Source organism: Chiloscyllium punctatum, chromosome 14, assembly GCF_047496795.1.
Source record: "Chiloscyllium punctatum isolate Juve2018m chromosome 14, sChiPun1.3, whole genome shotgun sequence".
In the NCBI taxonomy this organism is placed as follows: domain Eukaryota; kingdom Metazoa; phylum Chordata; class Chondrichthyes; order Orectolobiformes; family Hemiscylliidae; genus Chiloscyllium; species Chiloscyllium punctatum.
In genome coordinates, this window is record NC_092752.1 from 18,646,627 (window position 1) to 18,666,425 (window position 19,799).

Below are 19,799 nucleotides of genomic sequence, written 5' to 3' on the forward strand. Positions count from 1 at the left end.
GGAATGAATATTTTGAACTTAAGGCATTTTTGGACTCAAAGCCAGTGTTGATTAGCGACCTTAGGAGTTCTGGGTGATTGGGACTTCTTGTGAATGAAGCTATGACAGCTGAATTTTGGATGGGCTTAACTATAGAAGTGAGGAAACTGGTTAGGAAAGCTTTAAAAAAATTTGAGCTTGCGGCCCAAAAAAATCATAGATAGGTGTTTCAGCTGGAGATGGGTGCAAGTGCAGTGATGGTCTTTCTGGTGATGAGGTTATTGGATTGGCAACTCAACTTATTGTAACAGTCTGGTTCAGTTTATGGTGGATAGGAGAATAGTTCAGATTGATCATGAGGATCCACAATTTAGTTATGTGATCGTAACTACAGTAAATGATTTTGCGTGACAAACTAATATACAAGTTGCACAATGGTCTGCGGGACATGAATTATCCATTGAGCCAAATAAACGTCTTTCCCATCAATTGCTGTTAATTGGACACCACCTTCAAAAGGACCAAGAGTAAAATATTCAGGTCTGCTGATGGAAAGGTAATTAGGAGCATTAGCCTGGAGGAGGCTGCAAAGAGATGCAGTGGTATATAAGTAAATGAGCAATTCAGAGGAGTACAATGTGGGGAAGTATGAAATTAACTTCTGTAATGAGAATAGAAAAATGGGATATTTTAAATGTTGATGTTCAGAGAGACATGGGTGTTCAAGGAATGCAGAAAATTAGCATGCAGGTTCAGCAGCTAATTAAGCAGGTAAATAGCTTGTTATTCTTGATTGTGAGTGGGCTTGTGTACCAGAGCTCAGCCTTGCTACAATTACATCAGACTTCAGTGAAGTAATTCCTAAATACAGTGTACGGTTTTGTACATCAAAGAAGAATACAAAAATAAAAGTACTACAGAGGCTTGAGAAAGTCAGCAGATCTGGAGCATGTATGGAAAGAGAAACTGAGTTAATGTTTCAAGTCCTGTGACTCTTCAGAAGAGGAGTGACAAAGTCATCAATTTTATTCTGTTTAAAAAGTGAGGAAGATGAAGCGGAACAAAGGGTAGGTCACAATGTTTAAGGGTGATTGGAGTTCAGAGGTATCATACTACAAAAACATGAAGAAAATGGAGAAGAACAAGAGCAGACTCAAAGTCTGTGCTAATAACTGAAAACCTATGAGTTCTGTCTGAAACCAAAACACTTGGAGACACTTTTGCAGGTGTGCTGCAGGGTTAGGGGGGCATGGGAGGAATTGGTATAGAACAATGTGGATGAGAGTTTGTGGTCTGAAGATGCTTTTTAAGTCCATCTTGTGTTCAAATAGTTGTGAAATGCCTAAATGGAAAATAGCTAGCTTGGATTTCTGCAATAAGCCTAGGACAGAAGTATGAGCAAGAGATTAGGGTGGTATAATGCTGTCATCTAGATTGAAGAAAATGCTACTTCACTTGGAAGGAGTGTTTGGAGCACGGGAACTGTGAGGTGGCAGGAGGTAAAGGAGCACATGAATGGGAAAATGCTGTGGAAGGGTTGGGAAATGAGGTGTTTGGGTTGATGGTGCAGTAGGCCTGGGTGCCTTTGAAATGCTAACAAATTAGGGGAGGTGATGGCCTTGTGGCATTATCGCTAAACTATTAATGCAGTGAACCAAGTAGTATTATGGGTACCTGGATTCAAAACCTCCCATGGTAGAATTTGAACTCAAAAATTTGGAAGTAAGAGTCGATGACTATTGTGATTTGTAGGGAAAACAAATTGGTTTTCCAATGTCTTTTAGGGAAAGAAACTGCCATCCTTATCTGGCCTACGTTACATGTGACTCCAGATACATAAGATATAGGAGCTGAATTAGGCCATTCAGCCCATGTGATTTGCTATGTGATTGTGGCTGATATGTTTTTCAACCCCATTCTCCTGCCTTTTACTCGTAAGCCTTAGAACATAGAACGGTACAGTACAGGCTGTTTAGCCCTCAATGTTGTGCTGGCCTTTTATCCTACTCTAAGATCAAATTAACCTACATACCCTTCATTATACTAACTTCTATGTGCCTTAATCCCCTTACTAATCGTGATCCAATCTATCTAACTTAAATACACTCAAATACTTGGCCTCCACACCCCTAATGAGTTCCACAGATTAACCACCCTGTGGCTGAAGAAATTCCTCCTTATCTTCATTCGAAAGGGTCATTCCGTTACTCTGAGGCTGTGCCTTCGTCCTAGTCTCTCCTGATGGAAATGTTTTCTCCACATCCATTCTGTCCAGAATTGATTATTCTGTAAATTTTAATCAGATCCCCCCCCTCATCCTTTTAAACTCAATTGAATATAGACCCACAGTCCCCAACTGCTCCTCAAATGACAAGTCCTTCATCCCTGGGATGATTCTTGTAAACCACCTCCAATGTCAGCACATCCTCCCTTAGATATGGGGCCCAGAACTGCTCTCAATATTCTGAATGTGGTCTGACCAGATCCTTATACAGCCTCAGCAGTAAATCTAGCTCTTGCATTTACTTTAAAATGAATGAATGTCTGCTCTTGTTCTTCTCCATTTTCTTCATGTTTTTGTAGTATGATACCTCTGAACTCCAATCACCCTTAAACATTCCTAACTGCCAACTGAATCTGCAAGTTAACCTTAAGAGTCAAGGCCTGGTGCGGATTTGAGACTAGGTCCCAGCATAGATTCAGTTGGGAGACAGTTGAGATTTTTTATTTTTCCATTTTATAATTTATAAAATTTTCAATGATGGACTTTTTACTTAGCTATTTCTCTAAGAATAGTAACTGAAGAAGCTATACTGGGGGACCTTTGTAGCTAAGATGGTGCCGGAAGCAGTGATTTGTACAATTTTCACTGTACTCATTTGAGTACATGCGACAATGAAGCTAATTCGAGAATCCTGAAGTAGGATTCCCAAGACCCTTTGTGTGTCAGGTTTCCAAAGCCTTTCCCCCTTTAGAAAATTGCCTATGCCTGTATTCTTCCTACAAAAGTGAATAACCTTGCACTTTTTTGCCCAATCTGCAAGCCTATCTAAGTCCTTCTACGACCTCACTGCTACCTCAACACTACCTGTCCCTCCATCTATCTTTGTCATCTGCAAACTTAGCACAAAGCCCTTATTCGTTTGTCTGGATCATTAATGTACAATGTGAATAGTTGTGATCCCAACCTCACCCCCTGCAGAACTCTAAATTACTGGCTGCTGTTCTGAGAAAGAACCCTTTATCCCTAATCTCTGTCAGTCAGTCAATCCTTTATCCATGCCAGTATTTTGCCCCGAACACCATGGGTTTTTATCTTATTTAGCAGTCTCCTATGTAGCACTTTTTTGAAGGCCTTTGGAAATCCAAATAGATCATTTCACCTTGCTCCCCATTATCTGACGTGCTTGTTACCTCTTCAAAGAATTCTAACAGATTTGTCAAATATGACCTCCCTTTGATGAAGCCATGCTGACTCAGCCCTAATTTACTACACATTTCCAAGTACTGTACAGCCTCATCCTTAATAATTGATTCTAAAATGTTACTAATGACTGGGATCTGGCTAACCGGCCTATGGTTTCCTGTCTTCTGCCTCCCTTCCTTCTTAAAACAGAGGTGTTACATTAGCCATTTTCCAGTCCTCTGGGATCCTCACTGACTCCAGTGGCTCATGAAAGATCACCACTAATGCCTCTACAATCCCCTCAGCTATCTCCTTCAGAATTCTGGGGTGTAGTCCATCTGGTCCAGGTTATTTATCTACCTTCAGACCTTGCAGCTTCCCAACATTTTCTTCTTAGTGATGTCTACTACACCCATTTCTGCCCCCAGACACTCTTGAAGTTCTGGTATGCTCTGGAGTTTTCCACTGTGAAAGCTGATGTAAAGTACCTGTCAATTCCTCCACTATCTCTTTGTTCCCCTTACTACGACTCTGGCGTCATTTTTCAGTGGTCCAGTGTCCACTCTTGTCTGTTTCTCATTTTAAATATCTAAGTAAATTCATTGCAATCTACTTTTATGTTACTAGCTAGTTTATCACTGTGATACCCGCAACATTCATACCTACCAATTTCAATCTGTGCTATAAAGTCATTTCCCTTGTTTTATATACTGCATGCGTTTCAGTACAACGCTCAGTCGTGCATTGACTGTCCCCTTTCTCATTGTCATCCCCTTATCTGCTGTGCCTGAAGTTGGATTCTTGACCCTTTGCATACTCCCAGTTTTACTACTTGTTCTGGAAACTAAACCTCTGCTGAGACGGAAGGTTTTCCATAATTTTCCATGCACCTGAACCCACCCTCCAAAACAATGTAACTGACCGTACGTACCCTCTGGGCCTTTAGGAATTAGTAATAAATACTGGCCTAGACAGTGATGCCTGCATCCTGTGAATGAATTTTTTAAAAAGTCACATTTGGAATTGGAAAGGATGATCCCTCGAATATGAAGGCTTGTGAGGTGGAAAGTCAGGACAAGGGGAATCCTCTCCATGGCCCTTGGAGGGAAATGGGTGAGGGCAGATGCAGGAAACGACTTAGACATAGCTGATGGACCTATTGACTATAGTTGGGGAGACCATAAGCTGAGGAAAAAGACCTGTCAAAAATGACATTGTGTGGAAGATGTGACAAAAATGGAGAAACTGGGAAAATGGAATTGAGCCTTTACAGAAAGGAGACTGAGGAAATGTAGTCGCGGTAGCTATGGGAGCTGGTGGGCTTATAATGAACAATAGCAGACTGCCTTTTCCTGGAAGTAGAAATAGAGAAGTCAAGGAGAGAAAGAGCCAGAGATAGATCAGATGAAGATGAAAGAACTAGAAGCAAAATTGATTGATTTTTCCAGTTCTAAAGAAATACAGGAAGCAGTACCAATACTGTAATTGATATATCAAAATTTGCTGGAGGCTGTCAAAGGGCTGGAACCAGGAATGTTCCACGTGCTGTCAAAAACGGGCACAACTAGGGCCCATATGGTTACCCATAGCCATACGTTTTACTTGGACAGATTGAGACATGTGAAATTATTTAAAGTGAAAAAGAGCTCAGCCAGCAGGGGAAGGTGGTGGAAGAAATGAAGGATTGGAGATCCTTTAGGCTGTCATAGTGAGATAGATATAAAGAGGAGAAACATGTCCATAGTGCAGAGGAGCAGTTGATGTCAAGAAAACCTACCTTGGAGTACAATGGAGAAGGTTCATTATATTGGTTCCTGGATGACAGAGTCATCATATAATTAGTGGCTGAGTAAATTGGGCCTGGTATTTTGAAGGATGGGGGAACGATCATTTTGAAGAATTCACATTCTGAAGGGATTGACCGGGTAGACATTGGGAGGTTGCTTCCCTTCGACTTGGGAATCTAGAAAATGGACACCATTTCAAAATGATCAATTGTTTAGGATTTATTTGAGAAGAAAAAGCTTCACAAAGTTGCATTTCTTTGGAATTTGTGAGCATAGTTGTTGATGCTCCATCATTGGGTATAATTAAGCCTAAGATTGATTTTTGAACTCCCATGGACTAAAGGGTACTGGGAATGGATGAGAGAATATAGTCAGATAGAATCATAATTGTATCTAGCAGAAGAGCAGGCTTGAGAGGTTATCTGGTTGATTCTTCCACTTTCCCATGTTCCCCCTCAATCATTTCTCAATTAGATTTTTTTTTACAGCTAAATACTTTTACTTACCTCTTCAGTAAATTGTTTCACAGTCTCAATGATTTTTTTTAAACTAGCAAATCTAGGCTTTTCACTCCTAAGGTTCCCCTTCCTGTGCTTTAAAACTTTAATGGATCCCTGCAAATGGTATTTTCCCTGAAAATTAGTTGTACATTCAAATAATATCATTATTTCTGTTTCACTATATGTGCAACTTGTAGTTTTTATTAAGACATAGAGGTATCTTTGACAATAACAAGCACATCATGGTCAAGTAGGAAAAAGTGAGGACTGCAGATGCTGGAGATCAGAGTTGAGTGTGTAGTACTGGAAAATCACAGCAGGTCAAGCAGTGTCCGAGGACCATGAGAATTGACATTTCGGGCAAGATCCCTTCATCAGGAAGTGATCTTGCCCAAAATATTGATTCTCCTGCTCTTTGGATGCTGCCTGAATTGCTGTGCTTTTCCAGCAGCACACTTTTGACATTGTGATCAAGGTTGGATGTGGCTCAGTTCGCTAATTCCTTTAATTTCATTGAAAAGTCAGCTTTATATCAGGTAAACATCACAGTGATGAAATATGCTATTAGAGAATGAATGTACTAAATATTATCAACGGTTTAGTTTTCATGTTGAACTTGGTATTGGAAATGCTTGCTTCAAAGCAAGAGCTGAGAGATCAGTTGAGTCTGATAACTGACATGAAACTCATTAAACTAGGCAAAAGTGAGGACTGCAGTTGCTGGAAACCAGAGTCTAGATGAGAGTGGTGCTGGAAAAGCACAGCAGGTCAGGCAGCATCTGAGGTGCAGGAAAATCGACATTTCGGGTAAAATCCCTTCATGAAGGGCGTTTGCCCAAAACGTCGATTTTCCTGCTTTTCGGGTGCTGCCTGACCTGCTGTACTTTTCCAGCACCACTCTAATCTAGACTCTTGAAACTGATTCAAGGCTACCAATTATCAGTAGGTAAAAGCTCAGCTCGTCCAGGGACTAGATTAATAAAGTTTGGGGAAGCTATGGACCAATGACAGTGTAAGTGTCTAAAAGGCTGAGGACTACATTAAGTACTCTGCCAGTGAGAACAATTTCAGACTTTGAAAGATAAGACTTAACATCGGGATCTCCTTCAGTCTCAGTTACATTGACTCAATTCCTGACTTAGCTTGTATCCTGCTATTACCTACATCCTATTTAAGACTAGGGCCATTTTATTTTCTAATCCATTAACCAAAGTGAGCATTGATGACTAGAGGACAGTTAATGGTCAACCACAAAGCTGTTTATCTGGAGTCACGTGTAAGCCGGTCCAGATAAGGATGCCAGCTTCTTTCTTTAAAGGATAGTTGTTCAACAATTGATAACAGTCATTATTAGACTCTTAGTTTCAGATTTTTAAAAATTGAATTTACTTTCCAACATCTGTCATGGCAGGATTTGAGCCCAGGTCCACAGAATATTATCTGGTTCTCTGCATTAGTAGTCTAGCAATAATGCCATTAGGCCATCAACACCTCTACTCTGTTCACATTCCAAAGGGACTGTACCATCCATTGAACCATCACCTCTAATATCTCATTGTCATTAAAATGCCAAATAGTTTTCCTGCACCACACAAGATCAGATAGACTCTGTAGATCCCTACCAAGAAAGAGAATTGTAGCAACAAATCTTCCAGATGCACCGGAAGCTGTGATGAGGATGCAGTACTCAACAACAATAGTCTCCTTGAAATCTTCATGTGGACCTTTGGTTGAGAGTTCTGTTCTGTATGTCAGTATTCTCTGGTTTCAATACTTTTCAAAACAAGATCAAGTTTATCAACTTTGACAATGACTTCTGTGCTGGTAAATGTTGTTACAGGAAAATGAGTAATATTCTGCCCTAAATTGTGTCTGCACTTGATTCTTAATCTAGAAAACTTTCTGTTTTGGTGATTTTATTTTATACAAAGTATAGCTCTACTTTCCCTCTTCTACTGATTTGAGTGAATACAAAAATCCATTTCCTCATTACCTTGAATGACAAGTTGTTCAATTCTGTCTTGAAAGGTCTTTTTCTTAACATTAGCCCTAATTATTCATTAATTTGCTTTATGACTGGGCTGTTTCTTTATTTTGCTATTGGCAACCATTCTTTTAACTGTACAGATCCTAACTCCCTCTTTAAAGCTCTGACTTACCTCCTTTAAAATACTCCCTAAAACCTCAACTAAAACCAAAATACTGAGAGTGCTTGAAATCTGAAATCAAAACAAAGTACTGGAGAATCTCATCAGGTCTGGAAAGAGCTTTGGAGAGAGAAATATCAGTTCTGAAAGCAGACTCAAAACATTAACTCTGTTTCTCTCTGCACAGATGCTGCAAGACCTGCTGAGTTTCTCCAGCACTTTGTTTTTACTTAAAACTTGCCTCTTGATCAAGCTTTTGATCACCTTTTCTAATATCTTATTCATTTATCTCAATGTCATTTATTTGTCTGATTACACTTGAGTTGTACCTTAGGACAATTTACTGTACCAAAGGTACTATGCAAGTACCAGTTGATGTTGTATGGTATAAGATAGCTGCAGCATGGGACCAGCATAGGGAATCTGAAAGAAGGATGGCAGGAAGCTTCGTAAGGATTTTTTTTTCAGTTATAGACTTTGGGAAATGTATTTTTTGCTCAGAAGTACAGGGGACTTAAAAGAAGGACTTGTAAAACAAAAACAATGAAAGACTTAGTTCAAGCAAAGGATTTTTTAAATTTTAGGCTCACTGTGTCATATTGAGTACTATCTCCTTATAAGTAGTCTGTTTGCCTTAACATTGACATCAACTTTGTTTCAAGTCTGATAACTTGCTATCAATGTAATTCTCTTATGTCTGCATGTTTTCATCATGTATTCACTTTAAACCCTCTGAAACATCCAATTGACAGTTAATAGACACGACATGGCTTGGTTCATGCAATGTTCTAAATGCTTGATACAGTAACTATTCTAGAGTCCTTGGCATTAATTGAAAAGATTTATTAATATAAAATGGGTGACACAGGAAAATAGTTATGTAAAAATCTAATGGTAAGTGTGAATATATTTAAAATGGAAAATCCCACAAGCAGATGTTTACATAATTTTACTGACAGAATTCAGTAATATAATACATTCCTACTTGTATTTCTCCTCATTTAGAGGATTTGATCTTTTAAAGTAGAGTGTCAGTAACAGTGGAATTCTGAATACACAGTTCCTGATATTTAATCAGTTTATTTTTCATAAAAATGTTGCTTTCATCTTCAAAGAACTTCATAATAGCATTAGGAAAAAGACAATTGTGCAATGCATATTCAACAAGATTAATGTATTATCTGCAGAGCTAGAAATTGATGGATTTGTTTTAATACTATTAGCGAGATGTGGCTACAGAGTGATCCAGGTTGGGAAGTAAAGATTCCAGATACTAGACTGTTAGGCATTTTGAAAAAAGAGGGTAGGAATGTAGCCCTGATATTAAAGGATGAGATAACGGCAGCAGTAAGAAAGACCTTAATTTGGAAAATGATGGCAGACAATTAGTTTGGTAGAGCTAGAGAAAAGGATGGAAAGCACAGGTTGCTGTATTTTGAGCTTCCTCACGGTAATAGCCTGTCTGACAATACAATTAATCAGGAAGTTAGAGATCAATGTAGCTGTGGTAAATCATAGGGTACTTCAGTTTCCATACAGTCCAGGAAAGCCAAATTTTGTAGAAATACTTTAAAGAATGAGTTAATAGAATGTTGTAAGGTAGTTTTCTAGATCCGATTGTTGAAATAAAACAGGAGGGGAGCAACTTCTTTTAAATCTTAAATTGTGCAATGAAAATTGTAAAGGGACCTTCAGAAAATGGTGATCATAATATAATTTTACAATGTGTTTAAGATGGATTTAAGTTCAAAACTAGAATTATAAAACTGAACATAGCAAATTGCATCATTTTGAGAAATGGGTTGACCAAGATAGATTGGGAATTAAATTACAAGAAACTGTTTTAGCTAATCGGTGATGAAAGCTGAAATAATTCATTAATCATTTTCAACAAAATGTATTTTTTTTAAAAAAAAGGAAAAGTGGTCCAACTGTGGATAATAACCAGTTCAGGACAATATAAGATTAATGGAAGAAGCCTCAGAAATTACAAAACAAAAAGTGGTGCAGCTGATGTGTCCGAATTTTAGAATTTAGCAACTAATAATCAAGAAATTGATGGAGTAGTATACAAGAGGAAACTAGGAAGATTGAAAAAGTTGAAATATGTATGCAAATAGAAAGAAATCAGCTAAAGTAAATATTTTTTTTTTACAAGCAGAAACAGGAGATATTATAAGAAGCATAAGAAAATAGAAATAAAATCAAACAAATACTTCCAAAAAAATTCTGCAAATAGCAGAGTCCAGCAAAATTACTAATTTGGAGTTATCATTCATAAATAGAGGAGTTGAAGGAATTTAATTTCAGCACAACCCCCAGGGCACTTAGTTCTGGAGAGCATTCATAGCTGACTTAACAAGTTAACTCTGATTCTCTATTAACAGTTGCTGCTGGGCCTGCTGAGTCTCTCCACATTCCTTTTGTTTGTCTTAAGTTTTTTCAGTTCAATACTGAAACCATAGTTGTTGATCATGGTCAAGTTATGACAAGAGGCCAGAATTAGAGCAATACATAGTTCTGATAGTTGTAGGGTAATGAGGTCAAGGAGGGAACTGAACATATCATGCCATTGTGATAAGAACAGGGGAAGGTTGGGTAGTGTTACAAACTTGAGATGTCTCACTGTATAAAAACAAGCTTAATAGACACCTGGAAAGCAATGTTCAGTTTCTTTAAACAAAATACTTATAATTTAATGCTGGATTGCTAAAGACAAATGTGTGGAGTGACAGAAATTTTTATGGGATATTACTTGAAGTAATATTGCACATTTGGTGAGAGATTCCAGTATTAATTGCTATTAATCAAGTTAGCTCCTGAATGATGTGGGAGGAAAGCCTTTGGAGAGAACAACAGGGAGACAGGTTATTGACTGGGTGCATAAGAGTGAGGGTGGGAGAGATAATGAAAGAAGGTCTTAGTACATTAAGATTTGCCTGGATTATATAGAAAAGATATTTCAGATTGTCAATATATTTAAAAGTATTGTGTTAAAATTGAAAGCTTTTGTGTCTGGAATTAAAACTGAAGCAGAGAAAACTCCCCTCCCCTTGTAACAAAATGTCTGCCACAACAGATGGCAAAATTACTCAGGAACCAGCTAGATTATGGCAGTATAGGCAGATTTGTACTTATCGTCTTAATAAAGGGTTTTGAATAGAGAACTAGAAGCACTATGAATTGGAAAATGCTAAGAGTGCCACTTTTTATCACTGGCAGTTTTAAATGTGACGGGACTGTGATCACAATTCGCCTCAAAATACTTCAGTGCAGACAGGTGACTTGCCAGAAATTCCTCCAACCACCTTGGCCTTAAGTTCAGGACTTCCCTTTGATACTCTTTGTTCCTCCTTTATGAAGCACCTTAACGAAACATTTAGTTCCCAGTGCTAATTCCATTTTTTTTGGGTTTTGTATTAATATGCTTCTAGAAGTTTCAGGATTTTTAAAATATATTAAAGACTATACAAGTGCAAGTTGTTATTGACATATTGATTTTAATTATGATGTATTTTAGAAGGAAATACATAATGGACATTAGATTTTCTGTATAGTATTTATCGAAGAATAACTTTTTCTCTATTAATTCATATAGGTTGCAGCTCTACAAGAAGAAAAAGGCAGTTTACTTGTGGAAAATCAAGCTCTTATGGAGCGCCTCAACCAATCTGATTCTATTGAAGATCCAAACAGCCCAGCAGGACGTAGACACCTTCAACTACAAACTCAGTTGGAACAACTACAAGAAGAGACCTTTAGGTATTAATAACAAAATTACATCATTTTCAAAATATGAAGTGTTACGCTCCTTTCTCAATGATCCCAGGATCCTCACTGTCATGAAATCAGTGTTGCTTACAATACTCCTGAATATGCTAGCCTTTTTTTGGGGGGTGGGGGGTGGTGGTGTGGAGTTGAAGAGGAGACCGATTGCCATGAACATGCTCACAGATCTTAGGCTATATGAAACGAAATACTTTGGGAATTTTTTACAACCCTCCTGTCGTCATGTCCCAACAATAGGGTTACCTCCAGCTGTGGTGCAATTACCTAATTGTGTATAGTTGACGGATTAAAACTGTGGGACCTTTTTGTCTTGGACTTTAATCTGCCAATAAGTTTCAATTTGCTTAATTGTTAATAAAGTAAAGACTTATCTGTTGTTTCACTGGAGGATCAAAATGTTTAATTCTTTAAAACCTAATACCTTTGAATCAATACGCATGTGATGCTTTGACAAAAAAAAATCGATGACCGTTCCATCTTTTTCGCTGACACATGGAAGGCGTTGAATAATCTGTAGTAATAGTAAATTGTTGTTGCAATACTCTGGATATTTGTAAGTCTTTGTAATTACTAGTTTCTTGATGTTAATTTTACATGATTGTGAATTTCAGATTGGAAGCAGCAAAAGATGATTATCGCATTCGATGTGAGGAACTTGAAAAAGAAGTTTTAGAATTACGACAACAGAATGAGGAGCTTACGAGCCTTGCAGAAGAAGCTCAATCTTTGAAGGATGAGATGGATGTGCTTAGGTAATTGGACTTGACTCCTGTTTCTCACTCCTTTGATGTACAGCTCTTTTTTTTAATACTCCAGTTCTTCAGTTGCTTTTAGTTTCAGTCCTCCAACTCTTAGTTTCCTTGCAGGTTTTTCTTGTTTAAGTGTTTCCCTTGACCTTCAGTACATCCTTGGAAATTCTCTAATAAAACTATTGTTTTTTGACCCTTTTGCCTCTTTAGAAGATTGCCTTAATTTTAAATCAATTTCATTTTCTTCAGTTATTAACTTTCTCTTTAATCTAACAGTCAATCCCTATGTTACAATGAGTTGCTTGACACCAAATCCAACAGCAGAGTTACTCAAGTAACTTGCTTGAACATGTCAGAAAATGATCTGTGAATACTTATTTACACTTTAAGTCCTCCCTTGAAGTTGTCCGAGATAGCCATTGAAATCTCATTTAGTACATTATCTAATCTGCTATAATCCACATTTGCACCTAAGTAATCAGTGCCACCTCCAGGACAAGTTCATACTCTGCATAGCAGCATAATTAAAATTTCTTTTTTTGCTTATTTTCTGGTTTAAATAGTTTGTGGAAGTCTGTTGAGATAATTTAAAACTTTGTCACCTCAAATCATTATCTGATGTTTAGACAACTTTTGTTTGCCAATTATTTGAATAGCAATATTATATTTTGAACATATTAGTTTAGATACTTAAATCTCGGAATTATTTGACTGTAAAGCATTTTTGTACATTGTGAAGACGTGAAAGTGTCTTTTATAAATGCAATTTAATTCTTCTAGGCATTCTTCTGATAAAGTGAGTAAGTTGGAGGGCATGGTAGAGTCATACAAAAAGAAGCTGGAAGATTTGGGTGACTTGCGTCGACAGGTGAAGCTTCTTGAGGAAAAGAATACAATGTACATGCAAAACACAGTCAGTCTAGAGGAGGAGTTACGAAAAGCAAATGCTGCAAGAGCCCAACTGGAAACCTATAAGAGACAGGTATGGAATTACAGAACAGTAGCGATTTTTGGGAAGATGTGTAGTTCAGGTTGATGGTAAGTCTGTAAGTTACAGATGTTTCGCCACCATTCAAGGTAACACTGTTAGTCAGAGTCTCTGGTGAAACGCTGGTGGTGTGTCCCACCTCTCTCTCTTATCCCATTTAGTCCAAGTGATGTTCTTCTTTGTCTGTATGTATGGAAGCTAGTGAGAGTTGTCCCACTCTCATTAGTTTCCATACATACAGACAAAGAAGGACACCACTTTGACTGGGACAACACACATCCAAGGACAGGTGTTGACATGCATGAAAATTCTTAGAGGTATGGCATTCTAACCAGAACTCCATCAATAAACACATCAATTTAGATCCTATCTACCTTCCCTTGAAAAAAGAGCCAGAAATGACATCACCCACCTTAAGAAACCAAGGCCTATAAATAGAGAGGTGGGACTTACCACCAGCGCAGAGAACTTGGAACAATATAGTGCAGAACAGGCCCTTTGACCTTCAATGTTGCCTGTGAACACTTCTAAGCCCATCCCCCTACACTATCCCATCATCATCCATGTGCTTATCCAAGGATTGTTTAAATCTCCCTAATGTGGCTGAGTTAACTACATTGGCAATTAGGCATTCCACGCCCTTACCACTCTGAGGAAAGAACCTGCCTCTAACATCTATCACCCCCTCCATTTGTAGCTATGCCACTTCATACAAGATGATGTTATTATCCTAGAAAAAAGTACTTTCACTGTCTCTCCTATCTAATCCTCTGATCATCTTGTATCAAATCCCCTCTTAGCTGCCTTCTTTCCAACGAGAACAGACCCAAGTCTCTCAGCCTTTCCTCATAAGCCCTTCCCTCGAGACCAGGTAACATCCTGGTAAATCTCCTCTGCACCTTTTCCAATGCTTCACATCCTTCCTGTAATGGGGCGACCAGAACTGTACACAATATTACAAGTGTGGCCGCACTAGCATTTTGTATAGTTGCAGCATGACATTACGGCTCCGGAACTCAATCCCTCTACCAATAAAACCTAACACACCATACGCTGCCTTAACAGCACGATCAACCTGGGTGGCAACTTTCAGGGGCCTATATATATGGACTCCAAGATTCCTCTGCACATCCACACTACCAAGAATTTTTCCATTGACCCAGTATTCTGCCTTCCTGTCATTCTTCCGAAAGTGAATCACCTCACATTTATCTGCATTGAACTTCATTTGCCACCTCTCAGCCCAATTCTGCAGTGTATCCAAGTCCCCCTGCAACTTGTAACATTCTTCCACACTGTCCACTACTCCACCGACTTGAGTGTTATCTGCAAACTTATTAACCCATCCACCTATGCCTGCATTTAAGTCATTTATAAAAATGACAAACAGCAGTGGTTCCAAAACAGATTCTTGTGGCACACCACTGGTAACTGGACTCCAGGCTGAATATTTTCCATCAACCATCACTTGCTGCCTTCTTACAGAAAGCCAGTTTCTAATCCAAACTGCGAAATCACCCTCAATCCCATGCCTCTGCATTTTCTCTTGACAGCCTACCATGTGGAACCTTATCAAAGGCTTTACTGAAGTCCATGTACACCACATCAACTGTCCTACCCTCATTCACATTCTTGGTCAATTTCTCAAAAAACTGAGATTTGTGAGACATGACTTGCCCTTGACAAAACCATGTTGACTACCTGCAATCAAATTGTTGCTTGTAAAGATGATCATAAATCCTGTCTCTTATCCTTTCCAAAACTTTTCTTACGACACACGTAAGGCTCACTAGTCTATAATTACCTGGGTCATCTTTACTGCCCTTGAACAAGGACACAACATTTGCAATCCTCGAGTCCTCTGGTACTAAATCTGTAGACAATGACGAGCCAAAGGCTCCAACACCTCATCCCTAACTTCCCAGAGAATCCTCGGATAAATCCCATCTGGCCCAGGGGACTTGTCCACTTTCACTCCTCCTAAAATTGATAATGCCTCTTCCTTACTAATCTCTATCCTTTCTAGTCTAATATCTTGTATCTCATTCTTCTCCTCTACAATATTCTCCTTTTCTGGAGTGAAAACTATGAGAAATATTAGTTTAGCACCTCTCTGATCTCCACAGGGTCCACACATGACTTCCCACTTCTGTCTTCGAGTGTCCCTATTCCTACCGTAGTCATCTTTTTATTCTTCACATACGTATTGAAAGCTTTAGGGTTCTCCTTTATTCTGCCTGCTAAAGACTATTCATGTCCTCTCTTTGCTCGTCTTAACTCTCTCTCTAAATCCTTTCTAGCTAATCTGTAATTCTCCATTGCCTCATCTGAAGCATCTCATCTCATCGTCACCTAAGTCGTCTCCTTCCGCATAACAAGAGAAGCAATTTCTTTAGTAAACCACGGTTTCCTTACCTTATCACTTCCTCCATGCCTGATAAGGACGTGCCTATCAAGGACACTCAATATCTGTTCCTTAAACCAGTGGCACATTTCGATTTTCCCCATCCCCTGCATTTGCAACCTCATTCTATGCATCCTAAGTCTTGCCTAATCACATTATAATTACCCTTCCCTCATCGATAACTCTTGCCCTGTGGCATGTGCCTATCCCTTTCCATCGGTAAACTAAACGTAACCAAATTATGGTCATTGTCTCCTACCACTAAATCAAACACCTGGCCTGGTTCATTACCAAGCACTGGATCCAGTGTAGCCTCCCGTCTTGTTGGCCCTTTGACATACTGTGTTAGGGAACCCTCCTGCACACTTTGGACAAACATTGATCCATCAGACGGACTAGAGTTATAGCATTTCCAGTCAATGTTGGGGAAGTTAAAGTTTCCCATAATGACCACTCCGATCCCTTCACTCCAGAGTAGTTTTGCCAATCCTCTCCACATCCCTGGAACTCTGCGGGGGCCTATAAAAAAAACTCCCTGTAGCGTGACCTCTCTCCTATTTCTTACCTCGGTAGACAAGTTCTCGTCAAAAGTTCTTTCAGCCTTCATTATACTATCCTTGACTAACAATGCCACACCTCCCCCTCTTTTACCGCCTCCCTGTTCTTAATGATAGATCTCAACCCTGGAACCTGCAACGTTCATTCCTGACCCTGCTCTACCCCTGTCTCTGAAATGGCCACAACATAGAAGTCCCAGGTACCTATCCATGCTGCAAGCTCACCTATCTTATTTCGGATACTTCTGACGTTGAAGTAGACACACTTCAAACCAGCTTGATGCCTGCCAGCACATTCCTATGACCGTGAAATCCTGTCCATTCCCTCCCTACTCTCATTCTTCTGTGCACTGGAACTACATCTCCAGGTTCTCATCCCCCTGCTGTGCTAATTTAAATCCACCCAAAAAGCATCAGCAAATTTCCCACCCAGGTTATTAGTACTCCTCTGGTTCAAGTGAAGTCCGCACCATTTGTAGAGGTCCCACCTTCCCCAGAATTAGCCCCAATTATCCATGTATCTGAAATCGGCCCTCCTGTGCCATCCCTGCAGCCACGTATTCAGCTGATATCTCTCCCTATTCTTGCCTCGCTATCACATGGCACAGATAACAAACCAGAGATAACTATTCTGTTTGTTCTAGCTCTCAGTTTCCACCCTAGCTCCCTGAAATCCTGCCTTACATCCCTATCCCCCTTTCTACCTATGTCGTTGGTAACTACATGGACCACAACTTGGGGCTGGTCACCCTCTCCCTTCATGACACCAAAGATCCTACAGCTTCACCGGAGGCTCTCACTTATGATGTTATCTAGTATGGTGATGAAACATTTGAAAACAAACCTTCAAACTCAGCGAGCTAACGCACAGAATTATTATAGAATAACATTGAAGGAATTTCTATTCAAAACCTTTTTGTAAAATGTTTCAGTCGACAAACAGATATATCTGAAGTAGTATAGAAAATGTGAAAGGTAACGTCTTAGCAAGATAGTAGGAGTAGTCAAAGTAAAATACTGCATTGTATAGAAACGAAAACTGAAAAGCCTGGAACAGGTTAGTCAATATTATTGGCGTGAGCAGTCATTCATATTAAGCATGTTCCCCTCGATATGATGGATAAATAGGAGATAAGCTTGAACTAAATAAAAATAAAATGGAAATTGCTGACGAAATAAAGCAAGCCTACCAGCCTAAAAAGAGAATAGACCAGTTGTGAAGGAACATAGTGAGAGAAGTTTTCCTGATGTGTACCAGTCACCATGGCAGACCACACATAATTTCCTCTCCTCCAAATACTTGACAGTCTTGCTTTACATCACTTGCAATTTTTGCTGTAAATGAAATGGACATGACTAAAATGGCTTAAGTCAGTATTTAGACCAGAAGTGCACAGGAGAAGATTATCCATGAATCAACCAGAAGAACTAAGTGCTTGCAATCATTTGGTAAACAGTAATACCATTGTATTCTTTCAATTTTCATAGATCTGGTGAAAAATTATAAAAGTTGAAATCATATAAAAATCTGTGTATTTAACTTTATTTCAAACAGAAGGACTATAAGGACAATGCCTTTTCCTTTCAAATTAGGAAGTGCCTTTGAATATGACAACTTGCAGCTGGTCTGTAGCATAAGCTTTACTTCATTTTGCTTTGGATTGTCTGCTATGTTAGTTAGGTGTGTTCTAGTGCACCCATTTCTTTTCATCAGAATATATCCACAATGGTACAGTTGATGAGTCATGTACAACACCAGTCACTGAAAAGGTTTCTGCAAGTTTGTTGATTTTTGTATTGGTTCCTTGGTTGGTCCAAATCACAATCTTCATTGCATTTCGACGATTTGATTCTATGACATTCCCTGTGAGTAAAACCATGCGGTAGCCTATCAGACATGAGCTAATATATAAAATAGAGAACACTTTCTGAACCTGTTCCTTTTCAGTTTCAAAATGGCTAAGTAACAGTTGTTATTATTTTGACCTCCAGTAAACAAGATATTTGTTGGCCATATTTTGGGTTGTTGAAAGTTCAGGGAGGACATAGAAGATAGAAAAGTGCAGCACAGAACAGGCCCTTTGGCCCACGATGTTGTGCCGAGGATTAATCCTAACGTAAAATAAAATACCCTAACCTACGCATCCCTCAATTCACTGCTGTCCATGTGCATATTCAGCAGTCGCTTAAATGTCCCTAATGACTCTGCTTCCACCACCATCACTGGCAACACATTCCGTGCATTCACAACTCTCCGTGTAAAGAACCTATCTCTGACGTCTCCTCTATACCTTCCTCCTAATATGTTAAAACTATGAACCCTCGTGTCAGTCAGTCCTGCCCTGGGGAAAAGTCTCCGGCTGTTGATTCTATCCATGCCTCTCATTACCTTGTATACCTCGATCAGGTCACCTCTCTTCCTCCTCCTCTCCAGAGAGAAAAATCTGAGCTTAGTCAATCTCTCTTCATACAACAAGCTCTCCAGTCCAGGCAGCATCCTAGTAAATCTTCTTTGCACCCTCTCCAAAGCCTCTATCTTTCCTATAGTAGGGCAACCAGAACTGTACACAATATTCCAAGTGTGGTCTCACCAGGGACTTGGAGAGCTGGAGTAAAACCTCGCAGCTCTTGAACTCGATTCCCCTGTTAATGAAAGCCAAAACACCATATGCTTTCTTAACCCTATCCACTTGGGTGACAACTTTGAGGGATCTATACACTTGAACGCCAATATCCCTCTGTTCCTCCACACTGCCAAGAATCCTATCTTTAACCCTATATTCAGCATTCAAATTCGACCTTCCAAAATGCATTACTTTGCATTTATCCAGGTTGAACTCCATCTGCCATTTCTCAGTCCATTTCTGCATCCTATCCATGTTGCTCTGCAGCCTGCAATAGCCCTCGATACTATCAATGGCACCTCCAAATGTCACCTGCAAATTTACTAACCCACCCCTCATCCACCTCATCCAAGTCATTTATAAAAGCTACAAAGAGCAGAGGCCCAAGAACAGAGCCCTGCGGGACACCACTCAGCACTGACCTTCAGGCAGAATACTTTCCATCCACAACCACTCTCTGCCTTCTGTCAGCCAACCAATTCTGATCCAGATAGCCAAATCTCCTGGTATCCTATATCTCCGGACTTTATGAATGAGCCTACTATGGGAAACCTTATCAAATGCCTTGCTGAAGTCCATATACACCACATCCAGTGCTAGACCTTCATCGACCTGTCTTGTCACCACCTCAAAGAACTCAATAAGATTAGTTAGGCATGACCTACCCCTCACAAAGCCATGCTGACTGCCTTTAATCACGCTATGCTTTTCCAAATAGTCATAAATCCTATTCCTCAGATTTTGTTTACATTAAATTTGTGAAATGCTTATAAGCAACCCAGAGTTACTTGGTAGGATGTCTCTCTAGTTTTCCACTAGGGAATTTTCATAGGTTGCTGTCCCTTTTGGTTTTTGTTATTGTATTTCAA

General features: G+C 39.3%; 1 protein-coding gene across 7 annotated transcripts in view; it reads left to right on the top strand.

Moving 5' to 3' along the window:
* Positions 1–19,799, top strand: part of LOC140485648 (protein Hook homolog 3) — an 80,587-nt gene that overhangs the window by 25,661 nt on the left and 35,127 nt on the right. For all 7 annotated transcript variants that reach the window (XR_011962400.1, XM_072584015.1, XM_072584012.1 and 4 more), the window contains 3 exons: positions 11,418–11,581; positions 12,220–12,360; positions 13,138–13,339. Coding sequence is in view for 6 of the 7 variants with exons in the window: in XM_072584015.1 (XP_072440116.1) it covers positions 11,418–11,581; positions 12,220–12,360; positions 13,138–13,339 (507 nt within the window). In the remaining variant the exon portion in view is untranslated. The remainder of the gene's footprint in view (positions 1–11,417; positions 11,582–12,219; positions 12,361–13,137; positions 13,340–19,799) is intronic.